The sequence below is a fragment of the Nicotiana tomentosiformis genome, chromosome 7, assembly GCF_000390325.3.
Source record: "Nicotiana tomentosiformis chromosome 7, ASM39032v3, whole genome shotgun sequence".
In the NCBI taxonomy this organism is placed as follows: domain Eukaryota; kingdom Viridiplantae; phylum Streptophyta; class Magnoliopsida; order Solanales; family Solanaceae; genus Nicotiana; species Nicotiana tomentosiformis.
This window is the reverse complement of record NC_090818.1, coordinates 116,895,296-116,921,486: the sequence shown is the minus strand read 5'-3', so window position 1 is coordinate 116,921,486 and position 26,191 is coordinate 116,895,296. Positions and strand designations below refer to the sequence as shown.

Genomic DNA, 26,191 nt, shown 5'->3' with positions numbered 1-26,191 from the left:
ACACTCATTCCGATACGAGTTCAACCATACCAATTTTATCGAATTTCAATAACAACTCAGCCTCCAAATCTTAAATTTTATTTTTGGAAGATTTTGTAAAAATCTTGATTTCTTCCATTTAAATCCGAATTAAACGATGAATATAATCATAGATTCATGAAATATAATCACTTTAGGATATAGAACACTTACCCCAGCCGAAGTCGTGAAGAAATCCTCAAAATCGCCCAAAAATCGAACTCCAAAAATCCCAAATCGAAAATGAAGAAATGACAGATTTTCAATCTTTAAGTTTCTGCCCAGGTTCGCATTTGCGGGAAAAAACTTCGTATTTGCGAATGAACACCTCACATGAACAATGTTTTCGCAATTGCCATAAATGGTTCGCAATTACGAATGAATAGTGTTTTCGCAATTGCGAATGAACAGTATTTTCGCAATTGCCATAAATTGTTCGCAATTGCGAATGAATAGTGTTTCACCAGAAACCAGCAAACTCAAACTTCTCGTAAATGATCTAAAACCACCCTGAAACTCATCCGGAACCTCCCAGACACAAACCATATATGAATTTCAATCATAAAACATGCTACGGACCTGCTCGCGCGCTCAAAACACTGAAAGGAGGTTGTCTTGACCCGATATTGACCATGGTCAAACTCCCAAATTTCTTAACTTTACTAGTCTGTCAACCAATGATCCAAAAATACACTTAGCCCATCGGGACCCGTCAAATCATACCAACAAGTCCTAAAACATCATACGAACTTAGTCGAAAATTCAAATTACATCGAACAATGCTAGAACCATGAATCATACCTCAATTCAAGCTTAATGAAACTAAGAAATTCTCACTTCTACATTTAATGCCGAAACCTATCAAATTACATCTGATTGACCTTAAATTTTACACACAAATCATAAATGACATAACGTACCTATACAAATTTTCAGAACTTGATTCCGACCCCGATATCAAAAAGTCAACTCCCCGGTCAAACTTCTCAAAAATTCTATTTTCGCCATTTCAAGCTAAATTCCACTACGGACTTCCAAATAATTTTTTGGACACGCTCCTACGTCCAAAATCACCATACAGAGCTATTGGAACCATGAGAATTTGAATACGAGATCGTTTACTCAAAAGTCAACTCTCTGGTCAACTCTTTCCATTTATGCTTCTAAATAAAGATTGTTCTTTTAATTTAATTCCGAATCTTCAGTAAATCAAACTATACCACACCCGTGGGTCATAATACATATCGCGAAGCTGCTCGAGACCTTAAGTCACTGAACGGGGCGTTAATTCTTAAAACGACAAGTCGGGTCGTTATAATTATTGACTTACTTCATTATGTATTGCATCCATTTATACATGTATACTGACCCATGACCATAAGGCATTATATACACGTATAGTATATGTATATGGAATATGGGGAAAGGTTATGGCGTTATACGCACCACCACCTGATCAGCTGGTATACATTTATGATTTCGCCCACAGAGGTTGAGATGATATGATGGGATCCCCTTAGAGTCTTGATGATGTTATGTACGCATATACCTATGCATGATATGACATTTATACACATATGCATGACATTATAAATATTTCATGATTCACATATCTATTTAGACTTATAGGTTGAGTCCTTTACTCCATGTTTCTTTCATGTCTGTTATATACTAATTTTTATGCCTTACATACTCGGTAAATTATTTGTACTGACGCCCCTATTTCCTGGGGGCCTGCGTTTCATGCTGCAGGTGCAGGTAGATATGCTGACGGTCTCCCATCTTAGGATCCTTACTCAACGAGAGTTGGTGTGCTCCATTTGATCCGGAGCTGCTATTGAGTTTTGGTACGATACTTTTGTATACATATGGTTATGACGGGGCCCAGTCCCGTCCTTTATACAGTTGTACACTCTATTAGAGGTCTGTAGACAGTCATGTATAGTTAGATAGTATGTAGCCCTGTCGGCATATTTTCCCACGTATGTTGTTCGTATGAATCAGTAGTTTATTTCCAGATGTTATGCATGACCTACACTTATTTCTTGTTTATATATTAGACGAATGCTTAGGGGTGTTCGATAGGTAGAACTCTGGCACTCGTCACGGCCCATCGGTTTGGGCCGTGATAAAAAGTACCCTAGAAATGGTCTGAAACCACCCCGAAACTCACCCGAGCCCCTCGGGACTCCGTCCGAACATACCAACAAGTCCCAATACCTTATACAAACATATCCAAAGGCTCGAAATTCCACAAATAACATAAAAACCATGATTTGATGATAAAAATCTTTCTTTCTTCGACGAACGCGTTTGAATCATATCAAAATATTTTGGAATGACACAAAACTTTATGCACAAGTCACAAATCACGATACAAACCTATTCCAAGGCTTAGAACTCCAAACGGACTTCGATATCACCAAAGTCCACCTCAAACCAAACTTAAAAAATTTTAAAACCTTCAAAATGCCAACTTTCCACAATAAGCGCTGAAATGCTCCCGGGCGATTCAATACTCAACCTGAACATACGCCCAAGTCCAAAATTATCATACGAATCTATTGTAACCTTCAAATCCCGATTCCGAGGTCGTTTACTCAAAAGTCAAACCTTAATAAATTCTTCCAACTTAAAGCTTTCGAAATTAGAATTTTTCATCTGAATCAACTCTGAACTTTCCGAAATTTGATTCCGACTACGCGTACAAGTCATAAAATGTGAAGTGAAGCTACCCAAGGCCTCAAACCGTCGAGCGTCGTGCTAGAGCTCAAAATGACCAGTCGGGTCGTTACAACTGAGTTGTGCGAAGTCGATCCTGAATCATCTTGACCTTTTCTAAGGCCTCCTGAACCAAATCGGTACCCAACAACCAAGCCTCTCCCGGCTCAAACCAACCAACTGGAGAACGACACCGTCTCCCGTATAATGCCTCATAGGGAGCCATCTGAATACTCGATTGGTAGTTGTTGTTGTAGGTAAACTCCGCAAGTGCGAAGAAATGATCCCAAGAACCCCCGCAATCCATAACACAAGCGCGAAGCATATCTTCCAATATCTGAGTGGTGCACTCGGATTGTCATGTACTCAACTCAACCTGTGTGCCTAACTCATATTGTACGGCCCTCCAGAAGTGCGAGGTGAACTGCATATCTTGATCAGAAATGATGGACACGGGCACACCGTGAAGACGGACGATCTCGCCGATATAGATCTTAGCCAACCTCTCTGAAGAATAGTTAACTGTTACTGGAATGAAATGTGCTGACTTGGTCAACCTGTCCACAATGACCCATACTATATCAAATTTCTTCGAAGTCCGTGGGAGCCCAACAACAAAATTCTTAGTAATACGCTCTCACTTCCACTCAGGAATCTCCAGCCTCTGAAGCAAACCACCAGGCCTCTGATGCTCGTACTTTACTTGCTGAGAATTCAGACACCAAGCTATATATGCAACTATATCCTTATTCGTTCTCCTCCACCAAGAATGCTACCGCAAGTCCTGATACATCTTGGCGGAACCCGAATGAATGGAATACCGGGAACTGCGGGCCTCCTCAAGAATCAACTAATGAAGCCCATCCACATTGGTCATACAAAGCCGACCATGCATCCGCAACACCCCGTCATCTCCAAATAGTAACATGCTTGGCACCATTGTACCGCATTGTGTCCTTAAGGACATACAAATGGGGGCCGTCATACTAACGCTCTCTGATGCCCTCATACAAAGAAGACCGAGAGACCGTGCAAGCTAAAACACGACTGGGCTCTGAAACATCTAGTCTCACGAACTGATTGGCCAAATCCTGAATATCTGATGCTAGCGGTCTCTCACCAACTGGAATATACGCAAGGCTACTTATACTCGCAGCCTTTCTACTTAAGTTATCGGCCACCACATTGGCTTTCTTGGGATGATATAAAATGGTGATATCATAGTCTTTCAACAACTACAACCACCTCCGCTGCCTCAAGTTGAGATCCTTCTGCTTGAACAAATACTGTAAACTGCGTGAACACCTCACACGACACGCTGTAGAGGTAATGCCTCCAAATCTTCAGTGCATGAAATCCATCTCACTTAATGAACGTCTGTTGCACGTTAATAATGACACGTAATGGTTTATTCAATTATTTATCCAAAGGAATAATTATTTAAATGCCGAAAAATATCATTATATTAGTATAATATGAGAACTAAAATGATTGGACATTATCTTAACATGCATAAATGATCAATTTCGTCATGATAGTCAGAAAATATCAATATGTAGTTATAGTTTAGAAATATATCTTTGTAGATGATATTTTTTGTGTATATTTCCTTTTGACTCTTTGATTGCTCCGTTATCACAACAACTCTTGTTGTCGATGTTGATATCCTTCCTGAACATGCAACATATAGTTGTCCGTGCGGGAAAATATGTTACGGTAAATACGGACCAACAATTGAGATTATTTACCCTTGCGTTTTATTTATTGTCACTCGAACACACAAATGTATTAGAAATTATTTTCAGGATATCCTTTATTTTCTGGAGATAAAAGTTGAATTCTAGGGATAAATGCATGCTTGGAAGCTCATTTTCTATCATGATTTCTGCATGTACGATATTATTATTAAAACCTCTATATACTATCCTTGAACCATTAGTTAAGCCATTTGATGGATCAAAATTTCTCAGTAGCATGATAGTTACATTATTTTTTCAATACCATCGTGTATGCAATGAAAGATCAATTTTAACTTTGTCTATTATATACATATATGACACCCACATACATAAGAAATAATGAACTTGAGAACATACATGTGTGGGAGAAGGCCATTTGGTGTTCAAGTATTTAACTATTCTTCTTGGTAGTAGCTATTGATATCATCTTCTATTGAGTTGACATTGAGAAATACTTTTCTTTTACTAGGGAACTTGATAATCAATATCTCATTTAGTTGATAAACATGTTCGTTACTGCTTGTCACGACTCAAAACCCACTATAAGTCGTGATGGCCCCCAACGTCGCTGTTAGGCAAGCCAACGGTGAACCAACAACTTAGTTATTTATTTTATTATTTTTGAAATCATGAATCTTGATAGGTAGAGACATAAACTGTAGCAACCCCTTTGGGAGGGTGCTACTTACGAAACAAATCTAATTTACTACTTACAATATTAAGAAGATATTAATTTAAAAAGAATATTCAGAATAATTTAGTAGCGAAAATAGGCCCATGCGATGAGGTCCAAAGTGTAATATTTTTATTTTTTAAAATACTCTTCATAATTTATTTATTTATTTAAAATAAAATACAATGTCAAAATATCAACATAAGTTGATATAACCCTTCTTGAATAATCAACACGTTAAAGCAACTTCCTAACAAAATTATACTTTTATTCAACATCATTGCAAGTTTGTATAGTACATAAATTTCAAACTATCGGGTATAAAAAAGAAAACTAGGTTTCTCCTTTGTACATATTTACAAGACAAAGTGTAAATTTAGCATATTACAAGACTTGAGTTATTAACACACCCTAAAATAGCAAAATAAGTTACCAAATTCAAGTTACAAGATTTTGGTCTTAAGATCCAACAAGCCTTCAAATAACATACATAAGTGTGACATATATAACATGTACATATCCCAAAACTATACAAAACCATGGTGCATATGTAAATGTGATCTCCATAAGTGCTCCCAAAAAGAGTACTTCATATGGTCGTCTTCAAATTTCATCTCGTACATTACCTACGATAGAAAACAACTATCGCTAAGCATAAAGCTTAGTGGCGTATAAACTTTGGGCTTGGAGCCATTAAATTCTCCAATTCCCCTTTTCAGTCGTAGGTAGCTCAAATTTAACATAATTTAAAACAAGTGAACAAATATATCAAAAGTATCAAATATCAAACCTTGAAGTGTTTCCAAATATCAATAAGAATGTTCAAGAGTCGAGAAAGCGTATACTATCAATCCAAGAGAGTTTGCCAAATATCCATTTTTCGTCCAATATGTACGTCATGCAATCACACTAAGCATAATCATATATCAAGATGGACCGAAGTCCCAAATCAAGTAGGGTCAAAACCCAATAGTCAAGAGAATCAAGAACCATATTAAAAATGGCTTTATCGTTCGTACTTAACACGGACAAGTTCCATAATTTAAGACGAACTATAAATCCAAAGTCAAGATGGAAAAAGATACGAATCAAGAAGCATGCCAAGATGAGTGACAAAGTCACTGTCACAAGAAGGACAAAGTCCCAACAAGAATGCAAAACGATCAAGCAATCCGTACGAGTGGGCGATTTAGCGAATATCTTACAATACTTGATATAACACGAATACAACGATATAAATTGAAGACAAGAAAAAAATAAAATATCAGGTTATTTCAAAATATTCCAGCAAGTAAAAAGAGTACAAAGTTTATACACAAACCTTGGTGTTTTACCACAAAACAGTTCAACCACAACTTGAGGACGTTCGAATTGTCTACGCCATAGACAAACCAAATCCGTCCACTTCCTCAAACACTTCCCCTTAGATTTTACAAGGGTATATATAACTTAAATACATAATCAAATATCTATATAAGTTCAGTGATTTAACATATCAAACTAAACATGATATTGGTGACAATTACCCAAAATATTTGAAACAGAAATTCTGGACAGTATCACTGTCTTGTGTTGTGACTCAGTTTTGAAGATGAAAAAGGACAAACTAGACTATATGGTCTTCATTATAGTTGTAGATATATATCTTAGAATTTCAGAACATCTTGAATTACCCCAATATCAGTTTCTTACAAAATGTTATGCTAAAATTACTAACAGTAGTACAGGGAGTATTTTTAAAACTGAAAATCTGAGCAGCACCTGCCCTGTACTTTATGATCCTTTTTCGGATAAATACGGGCAAAACTAGATTTTGGTTCCTGAATAATAATTATATATCTATGAAATATCTTTCCAGAAAGTCTTGGATCACTTAAAACGGAGCTCTATACAAAGAGATATGAAGAAAAAACTAATAGTTGTCTAGTGTAAAAACGGGTTTAGTAACTTACCAGAAAATATAGGAGCAACTTGAGCTTCGCCAAGAACGAGTTTGGCTGGTTGGTTTAGTGGAGATTTATGATAGTTTTCATGATGTTTTTTAGGTGGTAAGAAGGAGAGAGGGTAGGGGTTTTCTTTGTCTTGAAAGAATGAAATATGAGAGGAGGTTATGGAATGCAAGTCAACCAAAGTAATATCTAAACTTTGAATAAATATGAAAAACGTGGCTGCTCAACCTACTAAATATCTTTAGATAAATACAAAAGGGTGGCAGCCCAAAACCTTAATTATATAATGTATTTAATAGCAATTCATCAAAATAATATTAAGTGTTACACATAGCAACACCATGGAACTTCTTTGTCAATATTAACACAACCTAAAGTAAGAAATTTTCATATATTGTCAATTTCATGTTTAGGAAGTGTGAAGTAAAATATCTCCTCATTATAAAGATGTTCAATCGAGAATGCAAATATTAGTAAAAATTTGGGGTGTTACATAAACACGTTAAAGTCGTAGATTAGTATAATTTAAATATTATACGAGTAAAAGTGTATCGAGGTTAAACAAACCATAATCAAATTCTAGAATTCATTCCAAAACCCGGTGTCACAAGTGCATGAGTATTTACTAAAGAGTAAAATAATAATACAATATTTTTCCGGAATGTAAATAAGACAGGATAAAGTAAATAGTACGATGGAGGCTCTGTGGAATGCGGTACGTAGCCTGGAATGCAGCTCACCATAAAGTCTCCTCAGCAGTTGCGCTTACGCGCCAAGATAACCACCAATTGAACTTGTCAGATCATGCACATTAGTGCAGAAATGCAGCATGAGAACGTTAATCAACGCGTACCCAATAAGTATCTAGCCTAACCCTGGAGAAGTAGTGATGAGGGGTCGACATCGACACTTACTAGAGGTCCAATAAAGCAATATGATAAATCATAAGCAGATATGAAGCACAACAACAATAATGGGGTAAAACTGTAAGTTACATAATCTTTCAAAAATTTCTTTTCAAGATATAAATTTCTCAGTCTTGTATTCTATCTCAATAGCTCAGATGTAACAAGTGCCAGTATCAAACGGATAAGGAATACCATACAAAATGCCAAGCATCAGTGGAAGGTTAATCTCGTGAATATTCGGACGACTACAGATATAACACACGATTATGCTGAGGTCATATGGCCCGATCCAGAATAATGTGTACACTACCGAGGGTCGAGCGGCAGGAACCATAGATGCATCTATTATACTGCCGAGGCATTCGTCCCGCTCCACAAGAAAGGAAGAAACTTGTCGAATTACGAGACATGTGCTTACAATATAGTACGTGAGCATAAAGTGGATATAACCTTTACCGTTTCTCAAATAACTTGCCAACAACTCAAGGTGATAAGGCTCGGACTAATATATATATATATATGTATTTCTAGATCAATTTATTTTATAAATTCAATTAATTAAGCCAGCAGAATGAGTTCAAATAATTCAAATATTACATGATAAAGTCCTAAGTCTACCCGAACATAAACATGCTTTAACTACGTATGAACTCTCATCACCTCGTGCGTACATAGCACCCACAACTTGTAGCACACAAAAATTACATCACCTAGAGGGCAGTTGCGAGGCCCCTCAAATTTCCTATTAGTCCGAGGCCATAAGCACGCTCACAAGTCACTTAAGTGTCGTCTTGCCTTCCACAAGGGGTTAAGGACTGTAAAAACTTAGATGATTATGATATTAAGTGTAGTAGTTGTATTGTATATTATTGAGGCCCTAAGGAGATCCCTAGGACTAAGTCATGTTGGGAACTATGCAATGGGCTAAAGTTTCAGATAAATTCGCATAAGATCCGACTTCAAATGCATGCTGCTACCAAACTATAAAGACTTAGGTAGTGATATACTTATGAAATTAAATCTCTTTGAGTCTAGTTTCCAACGCATCAAACTGTTTGTCATTTGGATATTTCTACAGAAAGTTATGGCCATTTTACCGGATTTATGCCATATGCGATGCGCAGCTGCGCATATTAGAGGGTATTCTGCCTTGTGTGCACGGCCAGATGCACGGTCACTTGCCCAGGTGCGTTAACGCGCACGTAGGAGACCATTAAATACCCCCAAGGCTGGGTACAGAGAGGGGCTAAGTCGACTTGCATATCAAGGGAAATCCGTCCAACACTTCCCTCCCATGAACCAAGGTAATGTTTTTGGAGAAATTTTGAGTTGATTACTACTCCTAAACACTTATATTAACTAGGATTAATCTTGAAGATTCATAGATTTCTATTCAAATCCCCAAATTAGTCAAGAATACTACAAGTTGGGATTTTCAAGAGTCTCACTACAAGAGGTATGTCTACCATCTCTAACTAATCTATGGTGATTATTTATGTATGAAATATGTGTTATGACTTATGGGATGGTGATTGGAATCCATAAGTGCCTAACCTAGGTTGAGTTGGTGTTGTAGAGATTGTAAGATGGTTTAATTAATGAGATTGATGGTTTGGGTGTGAATTGTTGGACATGTATATGCTAATGGAAGTTGTGGATGGCCTTGAGGCGATTGTAAGGTGATTCATTGGTGTGGAAGGTGGTTTTTACGTGAAGAAATGAGGTTGTAGAAACATATGCACATTAGATGTTTGATAAAAAGTCTAAATGACTTAAAGTATAGAAATTTTTACTAATATTGGTCCAATTGAATTATGTTGATGTAGATTGAAGTTGTAAGAGTAGTGGGTGATTTTAGTAGCACTAAAGAGCTCCATCAAGGTATGTTGGCTAAACTATTCTCTTAGAATTGAATCCCATGATGTTCCCGTAAGTTTCAAGCATGGTTGGCTCAAGTTCCTAATTCCTATATTCCGAGTTATTCCTTATAAACTTGACTATTCTGAATGAGCCTTATGTCGAAAGATATGAAATGTTATGGTTTTGAGTCGTGTTCCAAATGAAAGCTAGTATGCCAAATTGTGTGAGAAAAACTTGATATGCTTAAAGACTCTTAATTGCTCATATGTGTACCTAAAGTCTTGATTGAAAATGCCTTGTTGTTGATAATCTATAAAGATGCTCGAAAGTGAAAGAAGTGAGTTGAAGATATAAAGTGGGGCCACCGTGCCAATAATGAAAGTTATACTTGTGGCTATTGGTGCCAATGAAATGAAGTGATGTGAGAAAGATTATGAAATGAGCTTTGATTCTACTCTTCCAAAATTATTTCAAAAATAGAATTGCCTAAAAGTTTATGTACTCAAGTCATGCCCATATGTGGCTGTTTTAACTAATGTTATGCTTTGTGAGTATTTTCAATGTGTTTTGCATTCTTACATATTCGTGAGTGAAAATTATGTATTGCCCTTTTTGGGAAAAAGTATTTCAAGAATAAATGGTTTGTTACTTGTTTATGATTTTAACTTGCGCATCGATTGCATATTATTTTACTCTATTTCTTGGAAAGAAATTTATTGTGCTTAAATTATTCATTTCTAATGAACTTAAAGTTGTGATTTCCGGAATATTATATATGTTGATATTTATGATGAAGATATATGAGAGTAAAGAAATAAAAGTGTAGAATATGAAATACGGCCATTGTGCCATGAAAAAAGAATCATATGTATGGCCAAGAGAGCCAATAAAATAATGATGTTGTAAGTGGTTAAAAGTACCAATGGGGCTATAAATAGTGTGAAAGGTTATGAGGTAAATGCAATTATATTTTTGTTTCCCTTGTATGAAATTCAAAAATATTTTTAATTTGGTAGTATGTCACCGAGGAAGGGTAGGTTGACATAACCTAACCCCGAAATACACCTCCACCCACATACATTGGGGTGGGGCGGCAGGGCCGCTTTGTGTAGATATTGTAATTGTGAATACACCTCCACCCACATACATTAGGGTGAGGCAGAAGGGTCGCTTTGTGTAGGGATTGTGATTGTGAATATACCTCCACCCACATAAATTGGGGGTGAGGCGGTAGGACCGCTTTGTGTAGGGATTGTGGTATTGAAATTATACCTCCACCTGCATATATTGGGGTGAGGCGGCAGTGCCGCTTTGTGTAGGGATTGTGGTATTGAAATTATACCTCCAACCGCACACATTGGGATGAGGCGGTGGGGCCGCTTTGTGTAGAGGTTGTTACAAGGGATCTCCCAACCAAAAATAATACTATCTTCGTATTTTGAAAATTATTATATTTTAACTTGGCATTTGGATATCATTGATTGTTGATTGTTGTTTCCATGGTTTTTCCCTTTCTTACATTGGCATTCTATTTTGAAAGAGGACAGTTAGCTTTACATACTAGTAATATTCCATATGTACTAATGTTCCTTTTGCCGGGGGCACTGCATCTTCAATGGATGCAGGTGGTTTATCAGCGGGCAGCTTTGGTCCTCGATAGAAGTCACTCTCTATTCAACAGGTTTTGGTAAGCCCTACTCTATTCCGGGCCTGATGTCATTTGAGTTGTACATTATGTTTTGAGGTATAGCCGGGGCCTTGTTACCGGCACTTCCATACTACTCTTCTGTTGTACTTAGAGGCTCCGTAGACAGGTTGTGGGTGGTGTTTAATGTTGAGAATTGAACAAGAAGTGTGGGTATTTGGCAAATATGTTTTCATTATATCTATAAACTTGTAATATTTTGGAAATCGTAAATGAATTTCTTTGACAAATAGAAATAGATTGTGGAGTATTTCGAGACTTAAAAATGGAGTAAATAATGGAAATTGAAGTTGGGGTTGTTAATGAAATCCCCTCGGTGTTTAATTAATGAAATATATTTTCTCTTTATTCATGGATGAATTTGGGTAGAAGAAAATCTAACAGGCTTGCTCGGTCGGGGTTATCTCGGTTGAGCATCGGTCGCGCTCCCCGAAGTCGGGGCGTGACAGTAGTTTCTCCCTCACAAGGTTAGACAGGAGACTTACCTCGCTCTGAAATTCCATAACTGGCTCCAACGCCTCTCTAACACCTCAAACCAATGCCCATCGATCCAAACTAGTCAAACAAGGTGCAAATCAATCAAAATATACTCCAAATGCATATAATTTAACAATTTATAAAAATTCTCAACTCCGCTCGAAAAGTCAACAAAGTTAACCCTCGGGCCCACATGCCCGGATTTCGAAAATTATTGAAGATAATCACTACCCATAGCACCACTAACTCGACTATATAGTTTATTCCTAATTCCATGTCCAATTTCGTGGTCAAAATCCAAAAATACTAAATTCTAGGTTTTCCCCCAAATCCAATAATTTTTACTTATTTCCATGCTTAAATCCGTATATAAACCATGTATTTAACTCACAATATATCGAAATCTCTTACCTCAAGATTAATGATGAAAATGGCTCCTCCAAATCACCCCAAAATCGCCCAAGCAAGAGAGGAATAAGAGAAATGGGAAAATATCCCACTTTTAAAACAATTCTGCCCAGGCCTGTCCTTCATCTCGTTCGCGACCACCCGTCCGCGTTCGCGATGCCTAGCTTCCCCTGCCCTTCACGTTCGCTCTTCGCCCCTTGTGTTCACGAAGGCCTTCTGCCTCGCAGCCACCCGGCCTTCTTCACGTTCGTGACCTCCATGTCGCGTTCGGCGAAGGTTGCCACAGCCCTTCTCCGCGTCCGCGACCTCTGTGTCGCGTTCGTGATGAGAAAAAATCCAGCAACCCAAAATTCCTTCTTCGTGAACGCGTGAGCCCTTTCGCGTTCGCGAAGATCAAAATTAGACACTAGCATCAGCAGTTGCAAAACAAGGAAAAATGACCTAAAACCATCCTGAAACACTCTCGAGGCCCCCGGGACCCCGTCCAATCACTCCAACAAGTCCCTAAACATAACATGAACCTGCTCGAGGTCTCAAATAGCACTAAACAACATCAAAACTACAAATCGACGATCGAAACCTTCTTTCAACTTTCAAACATTCAAACTTCGACGAACGCGTCTGATTCATACTTAAACATTTTGGAATAATGCTAAACTTTACGTACAAGTTATAAATCACAATACGAACCTATTCCAAGGCTCGGAACCTCAAACAGACATCGATAACACCAAAGTCCACTTCAAATCAAACTTAAGAAATTCTTAAACTTTCAAAATGCCAAATTTCCATAATAAGCGCTGAAATACTCCCGGGCCACCCGATACTCAACCCGAACATACGCCCAAGTCCGAAATCATCATACGAATCTATTGGAATCTTCAAATCCCGATTCTGAGGTCGTTTACTTAAAATTCAAACCTTAGTCAACTCTTCCAACTTAAAGCGTCCGAATTAAGAATTTTCGTTCCGAACTTTCCGAAATTCAATTCCGACCACACGTACAAGTCATAAAATATGAAGTGAATCTACTCACGGCCTCAAACCACTGAACGATATGCTAGAGCTTCAAATAACAAGTCGGATCGTTACACTGCTATCTAAGATAGTTATTCCTTTAATGATCCTTATTAAACGATCTTCACAAATAATGTCATCATTGAGCTTGGTAACTAATATTTTTGAAGAAGGAGCAAATTATCTTTAATTGTATGCTATTCTCCATTCTTGACACGAAGTAAGAAATCACTGAATGTGATATTTGTCCATGCTCTCATATTTCTTGCTAGTTGCATCTTTTTTATTTAGGCCATAAGTATGATTTTGCCAAGCTTGCATTTACAGTCTTTGCTCTCGTCGATTTTGAAACTATTAGTAATATCTAAAAATCAGCTTAAAAATATTACTTTTCCACCAAATGGTTCATTGATATCCCGTACATCTCTGAAGCTCCTATCAACGGGTTCGATTGTCTGACACTCCATCATAGGCGCTTCATCCCAGATTATCAACTTTGATGCTTATCAATTTTGCACCACCACTCTACTTTGACATATTTGTGATGGTTATTTCACTTATTTGAAGAGGTATATTGAATCTATAGTGAGTTGTAGGACACAATTTGTTACTTTTTTCTAACGCTATCATGCCTCTTGATCTTACGTTTGCAAGTAATGCACGTTATAAGAATGGTTTTTTGGTTCCTCTGGTGCCTTCTACAAAGAACAATCCCGCTCTACTGGATCAACTCTCTACAATATAATCTTGAAAACTTGCTTTTGTTTAGGATTTAGCTGTGATTATGCGTTAAAATCTTACTCAAGCACGTGTATAGCCTTTTCGTCAATAATTTCTCTACATTCTGAGGCAACGTTATCATCTCAACCCTGATCAAGTTTAAATAAATAATATTTCTCAGCACTCTTGCACATGCTATGTTGCTATGATTCTAGTAAGCCTCTTTCTTTTGCTGCTTCTTTGAATGTTTGACATTCTTTTCCATTAACAGTTTTTAAACAAAAAAGACCCCTTTGACATAATTCAACAATAATCTTAAATAGTACTTTTCACGTTCTATATGATTAGCTCCATTATTCAGGAAAAGAAGATAATAAATAAAATTTACCAAAAGATATAAGAAAATCTTTTGGTAAAATGTTAAATTCCTTTTAAGTAGCAATTTGACCATTTCTTTCCTTTTTGCCCATGTCTTCAACTGAGGATTCCAGACATAATACTACACGTTAGGAATCTTTCATGATTACCTTTAGGAATCCTATTAGTATAATTACTTTCGAATATAGACATATGATACTACAAGTTAGCATGTAAATCCAATATCTTTAGAAACACGTTAGGTTTTCAATTAGTATAATTACTTTCGGGATAAAGACATATTTTTAGTCATGTAATCCGATTACTTAGATATATTTCTTAAAAATTCCTATTACTGATTTAATTTGGAAACGTATTATAATGTCCTATTACTAATGTAATTTGATAATGTATTATATAGTTCAAATCCATTTAGAAAAAAGAGAGCCAATATATATATATATATATATATATATATATATATATATATATATATATATATATATATATATATTATAAAAGTACGAATATAATATTGATAGACCAAAATAGCCATAAAATATTAAACAGAAGAACTCATAGGGAAAGGACATAACTATAATTACCTATTTTTGGACTACAATACTTTCTATGTTAATTTTTTTAATATTTAAGATTTTAAAATTAGTAAAATTTTGTCTATTACATTCTTATTAAAAATATGTAGGAGGTGTAATAAAACTAAGAATCCTCCGTATTGGCAATACATTCTCACTCCATAATGTCATATACCAAGAAAAGATAAAAGTAATGTTAAATTGACCGCATAAAAAATTGAAATTGAGAAAAAATATATCCCCACAATATATTTTAATATTATATTTGAACTTTTGTCCAACTCAAATAATATTTTTTCTTATCAATTTTTCGTGTAATATTGAAAAATATACCAATTATTAAACAACAACTAATAAAATATTTAAGAATATAAAGTGAGAAAGAGAAATAAAAATGGTTGGTAAGAGTCAATAGCACTAATGGTTCTGCAAATATAAAGATTTAAAAGTGAAATGTCATATCGATCTTTTTACTATTTGAAAATAAAATTTATGGTGGATAAAATTATAGTTAAGATTAAATATTCAAAACAGGAGATGAACTAATATTAAGAATCTAATCAACATAAAAAAATATTTTTTATATTAAGACCAAATAATTAAATCTTTCAATTAATTATTTAGCAAGAGAATCCAATTCAATTATTTTTAAATTCATCATATGAGTAAAATTAGTATTCAAGTTAAAAAAGATCTTAGGGTACATAAATTTATTCCATAAAAAGAGCGTTAGAGATTAAAAAAACTAGGTCACAAAGTAAAAAAAAAGGTTAGTATAGTATTAAGAATCAAATAGTCATACAAGTGTCTAAGAAAGCACAACCAAAGCTAAATTTTGAACAAGAACAAGCTTTCAAGACTATATTATAAAGAGTCGACTCTAGTATAGCGGGGTTATCCTTTGTAGATGCCTTCGGCGGAATTGAAATAATTTTTCTATGTCGTGCATTACTTGCAAATATCATATCAAGAGGCATGATATTGTTAGCAATAATAACAAGTGATGTACCAACAACGATTTTATTATGAGGTCACTCACTTTAAATATGATATACCTCTTCAAACAACTGAAATAACCATCACAAATATAACAAAGCAGATCAGTGCTGCTAAATTTAAAAAATATATACATAAAATATCTAATTTTACGGAGAGACCATGGATTCACATGCCCCATAATCTCCCATATAAAGCTGCGACTAATACTTGCATGATGTTAGATTGTCTGTATCATACCCTTGAGATGCGGCCATTTTTCGGACACTGCATGAACTCAGGATACCTTGTATACCGGACTGCCACACATATAATTATTCATGTGATTTGATATGAACATGTTTCTAAATTTTGTAAAAACGAACAAAAAGGAACTCTTGGGGCCAACAAAAGAAAAAACCAGAAAAGAGAGGACTTGTTAGCAAATAACGAAGCTGATCTTGATCCTCACTTAGCTGTTACTATCAGGTTGTATTTAACTCAATTCAGTAAGTCCATTTTGTCTCCATCTCCGACGATATCGCCTTTTTCCGACGATCGGCGATTGAAGGCATGGATTCCGAAGCTGATTTTGATCCCCCTCCGTCTTTTGATAACGTGGTACATTTTCTACATGTCTCATGTTTTTTCCCCTAAATTTCTTTCATTTTTGTTTTATTTGTCACCAGATCTACTTTTATACGTATGAATTTGTTATTTTTGATGTGTGATCTGTCACCTTTGTTAGTTAGATATCATTAATTTCATTATTTTTTTCTAAACGGAGGTGTTATGCTTCGAGTGTTTTTAATTTGGTGAAATTTTGTGATGCGAATATGTAATCAGTAATTGTTAATGTCGGAATTGGTGAGGAATTTAGAGAACTGTAGATTTATTCATTTGGATATGCATTGATATGTATGAATTTTTGTTTTCCAGATGTGATCTGTCACTTATGTTAGCTAGATATATCATTTATTCCCTGTTTATTTGGAGATGAAAGTGTTGTGTGGTTCAAGTTTATGTTAAATTTGTTTTGTGATAAGAATATGTAAACAGTATTGTTAAAATTTTGGCGTTGGTAATATGGAATGTAGAGAGCCGTAGATTTATGTATTTGGATCTGCGAGGTTGTGTTGAAGTGCCACTTTTCTGTTTTGGACTGAGGTTTATTGCAGGAGAATTTGCTCTGTATTTTAATTGTCCTATTTCTTTCCAATACAAAACCAAAAGTGTTTGAGATGATTTTAATGGAGTAACGTGGTCAGTGAGGTTCTTCCTTGTTTTTCTCAGATCAGCTTCTGTTTATGTTTAGCCACCAAAACAGCTGCAAAGCCCAATTGGCAATTGATTCAGCTGCAAAACATGTCTAACTACTAAACCCCAGAATTTGTTAAATAATTAATGAGTTTCTCATTTCTGAGTTACTCTCTTTAAACTATTTCCATTACCTTCTATTCCAACTTCCAAGATGAAGCAGATCTGGTCTTGTAAAATTTTACTCTTCGAAGACCTCCACGATTGGCTTATGTATTGATATGCTGGTGTCCCAATCTTTATTCTTTTGACAACTTCGTGATCATGTTTTTCTGTTTTATTGTTGTTTCCCAAAGAATCAATATACAATATGTTGGGCTCATTTATCTGAAATATATGCAAGTAAAATTAGTGTCTCCTTATAAAGATGTGAAGTTTTCTTTTGAAGTTGGAGCTAGTCAATGTGTTACCCATGGATGGTAGAAGAATATTTTGTGGCCTTTTAATTCTTTTCTGTATCTATAGGAACTCTCTGTCTTTTCCTAATCACAGACGTGGGTTTAGACACAAATTTACTCTTGTTCTCTGTTGAAGCAGAAGAATATGGCCAAGGATGTTGAAGTGAAAGGATTCAACCCAGGATTAATTGTCTTAACTGTTGTTGGCGGACTCGTGTTGGCATTCCTTATAGGGAACTATGTGCTTTACATGTATGCACAAAAAACCCTTCCTCCAAAGAAAAAGAAGCCAGTCTCCAAGAAGAAGATGAAGAGGGAAAGACTGAAGCAAGGTGTTTCTGCACCCGGAGAATAGATATAAGACACATCGGGGTTATACCCCTTGTTCATCTGAGAAGACTATGCTAGTTCATATCCAACGGCAGTGTCAAATAGATGGTTGGACTTGTTAATGTTACGGATTTTCCATCATCATAGTTAGAACTTAACTTTAGTATATGCTTCTATTTTTATGTTAGCTGACTGGGAAGTTGTTTTCTTGCGAGTTACTGAATTATCTATCTTCTTCCAGTAGAACTAGTCTTCCTTTTCTTTTTCCCTGTTTGGTGATATCAGAATTTCTAGGTAGGTTTAACGCTTTACTACTTCTTTCTTGGGTTGCATAATTGTCAAAGTTGTTGATTTTAGCCCTTGATGGCAGTGGGTAAATATTGCTGGATCTTAACTTACTGTTACTTTTTGAAAATTTATTGTTTTTAGTTACAGTAGATGATTACTGGGAAGAAAAAGAAAAAACTTGCTGTGTGAATTACCTTGATTTACAACGTGAATGGGCAAATGTTGTTTCCCTTTAGTGTTTGATTTCCATTTCTATTTCTGTTGTCAAATTAGTTGCTTCTGTTTTATGTACATTGTACTACTGCCTTTTGCTCTTAATGATGGTTGGCATTTGGCAAGAGTCATACTTTGGGTAGTCTTATCTAAGTACATTAGTTTCTGCTATGGTTAACTTGATCTCCGAAAAGCTCCTAGCTCTCTACTTTTATTATGTGCTGTTATATTATTTAACCTGAAAAAGTGAAGTTTTGACCAAAATGGTGATGCCTATATATTTATGATATTTCCTCTGTTTCAGAAAGATTGACACCTTTCAGATCATATATCGCAAAAGTCTTCCCTTCTTTGTTAAAAGTTTGCGCAAAGTGAAACTATGATAATCTTTTCTAAACGGAGAGAGTATTCAGTTTCACTTCACCCTTTTGTAGTAACCAAAATGGTCCTTCATATAAAAACATAGGTGATCAAGGAGGTTAAACGTAGCAATCATCTCTATGTTATGGCCTATGGACAAGTAAGCCATAGTTGAACTCTTGTTTTCAGCTCTAATTGCCAAAAAGCAATTACTGTATTTGGGAGTTGGGAACAATAAATTCCTAGAGAAGTATGCCACCAAATAAATTCATCATTTTAATGGATCTATGAAAACGTATAAAGTCGCCCACTGTCCTGTGTCGGCAGTCGAAAATATATTGCGTTAAAGACCCTACAAAATTTAGACTAGACATATTGGTCCAAGTACAAATTACATGGATTTAAGACATAATTCAATCAGATTTCTCAACGTCCATTCGGTAGCCATGCCCATGCTATTGTAATTCCCAAGTTCATGCCACGTAGAAAGTTATGCTTACTCAAATTCAACGTCCATTGGGTGCTTAAATATCGTTAACTTTTTTGTTATCCAAACACGATGTTTATATCAAAAATTAAATTAAAGGTAATTGAGCACCAACGACTTGAAATTTTGGATTCGCCACAAGTTGTATGTCAAGTCAAATTCAAGAACAACAAGATAATGATGCGTACCAAGCGACACGAAAATAATATATTAAATCATTTATTCAATATGATTACATAAAGATATTGTCCGTGACGATAATGAATTTTTCATGACAGCTGAAATAAATATCAAACTCTCGAGCCCAAATCATCTGTATATGTAAGCAGAAAATTAAATGACTCTTTGAATTTAGCAATATTCTAGGGATTATAACGTTTATTTCCTTAAAATATAGGGTGCAACTATTTGCAGAAATATATACAGCTAATGTGAACCGCCCCTTCCCTGAACAATCGACCCAAACATCACGGGAACTAAGCAATGGACTGCCCTTTTTATAACTTGCTAATTGCTATTGTAAGGAGATAACATTATAGTGCCCCTGAGCTTTTAGAAGATTTTGCCCTTCCATGCTTCAAACATCACATAAAAAGTAGTTCATTTTAAAATCAATGTGTAGCCTGATGCACAAAGCATGCTGCGTTTACGCAAGATCCGGTAAAGAGCCGAACCCCAAGGGTGTGATGTAGACAGCCTACCCTAATGCAAGCATTAGTGGCTGTTTCCACGGCTCGAACGCGTGACTTATAGGTCACGCGGAGACAACTTAACCGTTGCTCCAAGGCTCCCGGGTTTTTGGGATGGACCCCAGGTTTCTTTTTCATATGCCATTTATTCTTGAAAACATATGAACTGATAAATATTCCACATCTCTTAACTCTATACAGTGCAACACAAAGATTATAGCAGAATCCATCTCTTTTATGCGTATACATTATAAACACACCACATACAGACATGTCTTAAGTTTTACACAACTCAGCAGAATTTTAATAAGTGAAATAAGTTCAGAAAGCTTTGAGAAACTGGATATAAATCAAACCAAGTTGGAAACGGCTGGACTCTAAAGCATTATACTTGTGCTTAGCGGCCCATGGTCTGGTCACCCGGGGGAATCATAACGACCACTTGTTGGGCGTTAAACCCGGGATGAGGGAGCCTACGACGAAGCTCACGGCCTTCCTGGCAAAGAGCACAAGGGTGGCAGAAGAAATGAGTTGCAAAGTCACAAGCTGACTCACATTGCTCGCGCTGCACCTCATCCTCAACAAAGCTCCCACAGCAGCCGCAAGATCTGTTGAGTGCCTCGCAGCTCCCCTGTAGAGGAAATAAATTATATAACAGGGATAAAACTTTTAGAACTATTATTACAAACATAAGGAGGAAACTGAAAAAATAGCAAAAAAATCCCATATCCGATAAAAATGAAATGATGCAGAAACAACAAGAAGAAACAAAAGCTAGACGATGTTAGTAAGAAATACAGTTGATAGCCAGTTTGCATATCTTAGGCAGAAATAAAGCCGAATTAATCATAATTATGAAGAACATAGTAACTTTTACAAGCTTTGATCCGAAATTAAAATATATCAACTTCGGATGGTTTTGAAGACACTATTCTCACACCTAGTTGTTTGATGAAGATGGCTCTAGCAATCAGAGGCGGATCCAGGATTTAGAGATTGCAGGTGCCACAATATTTCTTAACATATACATGTTGATATTTACATAGTTCGAATGAGGTATTTATTTGATCGGTTTGATCCATTTCAGATTTCGGTTCAAATTATTCATCTTTGCGAATAAACAACTACTTAAGCACAAAATATATTACTATGCAACAATTTTGACAACCTAGAGTAAAGTACTAACTTTCAGTGATATTACTTATATTACAAAAAATAAGAGAAATCACATTCCTAATGAAGTAGTTTGGATCAAAATTAATAACTTTAACATTCATGAAAAGATAAGAACGACTTACCAATTTAATGGCCTTAGAAATTGAAACTAGCTTAATCTTATGTAGCAAACTGTAAATAGGCACATTTACATCAATACTCTCTTTCTTTTCTTTTTCTTCAGTGGGCAACCAAAAGAAATTTAGTGAAGATTAGAAAAGAAATAATAACAAATATGTAACAATGCACATCCAGAGGACTCGAAAAAGAGGAAGGTACGGGAAGAGAATGCTTTTGGATATGAGTTTGAATTTTGAAATTCTAGTTGATTTGATTAAAGGAATTGGTTTGTTTAGTTTTAAAAAAAAATGAAACAGGCAATATTTTTTTAATAAAAAGGTAAAGAAAAATAAAATATGAAAACATATGAGGCTGAAAACCTAAAATTGAGACTCATAAAATGTAAATATCAAAGGCTGAAAGCCTAAAAAGCGGAAAAATGTCAAAAGCCAACGTCGGTTGGGATTCGAACTCAGGCACGTGGACCCAAAAACCCCGCAATCTACCAATGGCACCTAGCACAAGTTTGTTAATCCGGGTGCCATCACTTAGTATATAGCCAATTTCTTCTATATACACATAGAATGTACGAGTTTCGACGGAGGTTTGCGGGTGTTGTGGCACCCCCAACTCCCTTAATAGATCCGCCCCTGCTAGCAATATATTGCATTCTGATCTACTACCATTTTCACATCCCACAGTAAAAATGAGCAAGTAATAGATAGATAAGAAAAAAATATTCTAATATCTCCTCTCTTTTTTCCATAAATACATAAGCAGAACATTTTCTTCAAACCTCTACCTTCTTTAATTTTTTTATTTTTTATTCTTTTGCGATGAATCTCTTCAAATCTACTCCAACTTGTTTGGGACAAAAGCACAATTGTAATCTCTTCAAATCTCTATCTTTATGCGAAGAAAATAAAAAAATCAAGTATCCGTGCAACCAAAAAGACACATACATCCAAATGAAATATTACATACAGAGAACTTACCGATTCTTAAGTCATGTCGCCAGTTACTTGACATGAATGAACTATGTCTGAATCACTTTATCATTTTTTATATTTTTATAGAGATATCTGTACCACTTGATCTTTTAAATTCAACCACAAATAACAATCTGCAGTATACAGTGTGTTAAAAATACACTTCAAATGGCCCTAAACTACCAGTTTGAAAGTATTTACACGAAAAAACCTATACACTCGTATAGGACCTAAGTGTACAGTGAACAAATTCCATATGAGACTTTTTAAAATAGATTATTTGCTTTGATGTGGAAAATATATACAGCAGAAGAGCAGCGATATGAAGCACAGCAGGTGGAAAAGAAGAAATGCATACCACAGAAAGTAGAAAATGCATTTGTGGCAAAAAAAACCATGACATAGAATGTGCATTAGTAAAGCACCTACAGAAAGGTAAAACTTAAGAAATGCAGCCTACCTCCAGATTAAACTTTCGGCGTATAGCTGTACGGGTGGGATATGTAAAGAAGGGTGCCACACAGTTCGAGCCAAAAAAGGATTGTCCAAGCATGTAGAGGCCAGTGTAAAGCAAGCAGTGATTGGCAAAAGTCCCAGGAGCAGAGCCAAGTCTCTCGGCATTGCTCCCGTAAAGCACACACGGGGCCATCCCAAGTAAACCTGCAGAAAGAAAAGTATGTCTAGAGCATCAACAGAAAAAACAATATTGCAAAATATAGCATCAAGACATAAAACGAGCATGTGTGCGTCTTGAAAAGGGAGGACTCTTCGCAGATTTGCAAGTAAATGCAAAACTAATTACATCAGAATGAATTATACCTTAAAGAAAGCGTTTTTTTCTTCTGACATCAATAATCTATAAACATCGTTCAAAATGTGGAGATCGATGTCTGTGCAAGATGCATATGACTAGAATATTAATATAACTTCAAACATTGATGTAGCAGTTGCATTTTTCACATATGGACATTACATCGGGAATTCTTGAACAACGACAAAGATTTATGGAAACACAATTTAAAGAATAAATGTTCCAGCTACTTCCGCCTTAGCATAGCTATTGTCTCACTTGATCAAGTCATCAGAAGAAGCTGATAGACAAAAGTCATCAAAAGAAGCAAAAATGAATTAGGAGTTGGAATTTTGGGCAACAAATTTCTAAGTCTTAACCATCGACGGATAATACAATTCCCTATCTACAATTTTCATCTATGTCCATACATTGGCTTGCTAGTTCTTTTTCTCATGAAAATTAGGAGCATATGAGCTCACAGCTCGCATATACTTGGCGAGATCATTCAATAAACACATTAAGGGGGACCAATAAGTTGATATTAGCAAAGGCTGAACCTTACTTAAGATTGCAATTCAACACCTAAATTAAAATTTCTAAACCGATCATTCATCACCAAGAGACCAACACCCCTAACGTCCATCTTGCACAGCTTCATCAACTCGTAGAATATGTATTACTATACTAGAATGAAGATATTTACTGACTAACAAGGTATTTGAATAAAAATGTCATGAAAAGAGCGGAATGAATACAACAATTCATATAGTCGACCCAACTAACTCGGAACTAAGGGGTGGTTTGGTTGATGGGTTAATTTCATGACTGGTCACCCAACTTTCACTTTATTACACCAAAGTCATTAAATTATTTTTTGTAACGAAAAAGCCATTCAACTTTACCAAGTATCATGAAAGCAACTAAACAAGTTTTTGTATCCACAAAGTCGTTCAACTTTGCTTGGAAATCACAGAAGGTTACTAAGAGAACAAAAGAGATATTTTCTATGATATTAAGGCAAAGTAGAGTGTTTTTTTTGTTACAAAAAACTATTTATAATGGATTTTCGCTGCATCAACAACAAAAGTCAGCTCATGAGGTGAGGATTGTTCAAAACCATATCAAGAGTCCAATTACCCATCCCAAGTTGAATATCACAGAAGGTTACTAAGAGAACAAGATGCGGGAAGCGTGCCTTAGGTGGTTTGGTCATGTGAGAAGGAGGAGCACAGACGCGCCGGTGAGGAGGTGTGAGAGGTTGACATTGGAGGGCCTACAGAGAGGTAGATGTAGGCCAAAGAAGAGGCGGGGAGAGGTGATTAAGCAAGACATGGCGCAGCTTCAGCTGACCGAGGACATGACCCTTGATAGAAAGGTAAGGGGGTCGAGGATTAGGGTAGTAGAATAGGTAGTCTAGAGTGTTCATAACAGTAATATTGGCACGCAGTCTCGCTTTCTGTTGGTAGTAGGTTTTTATGACTATCCGTTGTTTTCTTTCATTGTTAATCACCTTACTATCTTGTTGTTTTTATTCTGCTTGTATATGGCATTTTGGTACTGTCCCTTCTTGTCTATATTTTCACTAATGTGGTGCTTATACTTTCCTAAGTCGAGGGTCTATTGGAAACAGCCTCTTTATCCTCACAAGGTAGGGGAAGGTCTGCGTACACACTATCCTCCTCATACCCCACGGTGTAGGATAATACTGGATATGTTGTTGTTGTTGTTGTTACTAAGAGAACAAAAGAGATATTTTTCTATGATATTAAGGCAAAGTAGATAGTTTTTTGTTACAAAAAACTATTTATAATGGATTTTCGGTTGCATCAACAACAAAAGTAAGGCGAGGATTGTTCAAAACCATATCAAGAGTCCAATTGCCCATCCCATAAAAGATGTGGGACTGTTAACATCCCCTCGTGCGCTTACTGCCTAGGCCTGCCAACTGAAGCGTGAACAACATAATATGAGGGGCCAACATCAGATTAAACAAAACTTGGCTGGGCTTGCCACTGATATGGTCCTAATTCAACTCCAAAAGCTAACTCATGAGTTGAAGATTGTCCAAGACCATATCAAGAGTCAAATTGTCCATACTACTAAGATATACTTCAACAAAGTTGAATGATTTTCGGTTACAAAAAAACAATTTAGTGAACTTTAATAATTAAAAAAAAAAATTGAGTGATCATCCGTGAAACTAATCCTTATTGATTGACTATAAAGGTAGCGTATACCAAAAGAAGAAACAATAGCCAGAATTTTTTTTTATAAAAAAAACTAGAGAAAGAGCAGCAAGAATGATTGCCAGATGAATATTATTAATCCACTAATTCTGATCCAAAAGAGAGACATTTAATCGAAACATAACACATATTTCAAAAAGGAAAAATAATCTAATCAATCAATCAATTAACTGTACCTCAATCCTAAATTAATTTGGGTCACTAAGATTACAAAAAAAAAAAAAAAAAAAAAAAAGACACAATCAGAAAAGAAGACTCACAAACTTCAATATCACTGCTGCAGAATTCATCATTCCTGCCAAAACAAGCGCAGAGTCCAGAATCCCACTGTCCCCTATTGAGCTCACCCACGACGCCATGGCCCATAGGAAGCCCATCAGCAGTCCACGTCATCGGAAAAGCAGCCGGGATTGTGCCGGCGGCAGAAGAAATAACTGGTTTATTGGGCTTTTTCAACTCATCTTTCACCTCAGGGGATAAAAGAGGGTTTGATTCTTCGTTATTGGCCATTGACTATTACAACAACTACAGAAAAATCGAAAAGGGGTTTGATAAAATCAAGCAAATTGAGGGATCTGAAAGAAGATGAAGAAATTTGTGTATGTAAATATGGACAAAGTACACAGTGACGTACAAGAAGAAAAAATCAACCTCTGTAATCCGCGTGGAATTGGTAGTTGCTT

The 26,191-nt window shown here is 35.9% G+C and overlaps 2 protein-coding genes and 1 long non-coding RNA gene across 3 annotated transcripts; 1 reads left to right on the top strand and 2 right to left on the bottom strand.

Annotated features, from left to right (window-relative positions):
- Positions 1-5,496: 5,496 nt before the first annotated feature.
- LOC117281918 (uncharacterized) lies at positions 5,497-7,209 on the bottom strand. The gene is made up of 2 exons (XR_004512548.2): positions 7,104-7,209; positions 5,497-5,777 (listed from the first exon to the last, which is right to left on the bottom strand). It is a non-coding gene; the product is annotated as an uncharacterized lncRNA (long non-coding RNA).
- A 9,376-nt stretch (positions 7,210-16,585) lies between these two features.
- On the top strand, positions 16,586-18,414 carry LOC104118080 (DNA-binding protein S1FA-like). Its single transcript, XM_009629258.4, has 2 exons — positions 16,586-16,744; positions 17,978-18,414. Exons 1-2 carry the CDS (start codon positions 16,697-16,699, stop codon positions 18,191-18,193), a joined length of 264 nt encoding a protein of 87 aa, XP_009627553.1. The 5' UTR covers positions 16,586-16,696; the 3' UTR covers positions 18,194-18,414.
- Positions 18,415-20,419: 2,005 nt separating this feature from the next.
- On the bottom strand, positions 20,420-26,191 carry LOC104118081 (cell number regulator 8). Its single transcript, XM_009629259.4, has 3 exons — positions 25,769-26,191; positions 22,930-23,129; positions 20,420-20,836 (listed from the first exon to the last, which is right to left on the bottom strand). Exons 1-3 carry the CDS (start codon positions 26,016-26,018, stop codon positions 20,603-20,605), a joined length of 684 nt encoding a protein of 227 aa, XP_009627554.1. The 5' UTR covers positions 26,019-26,191; the 3' UTR covers positions 20,420-20,602.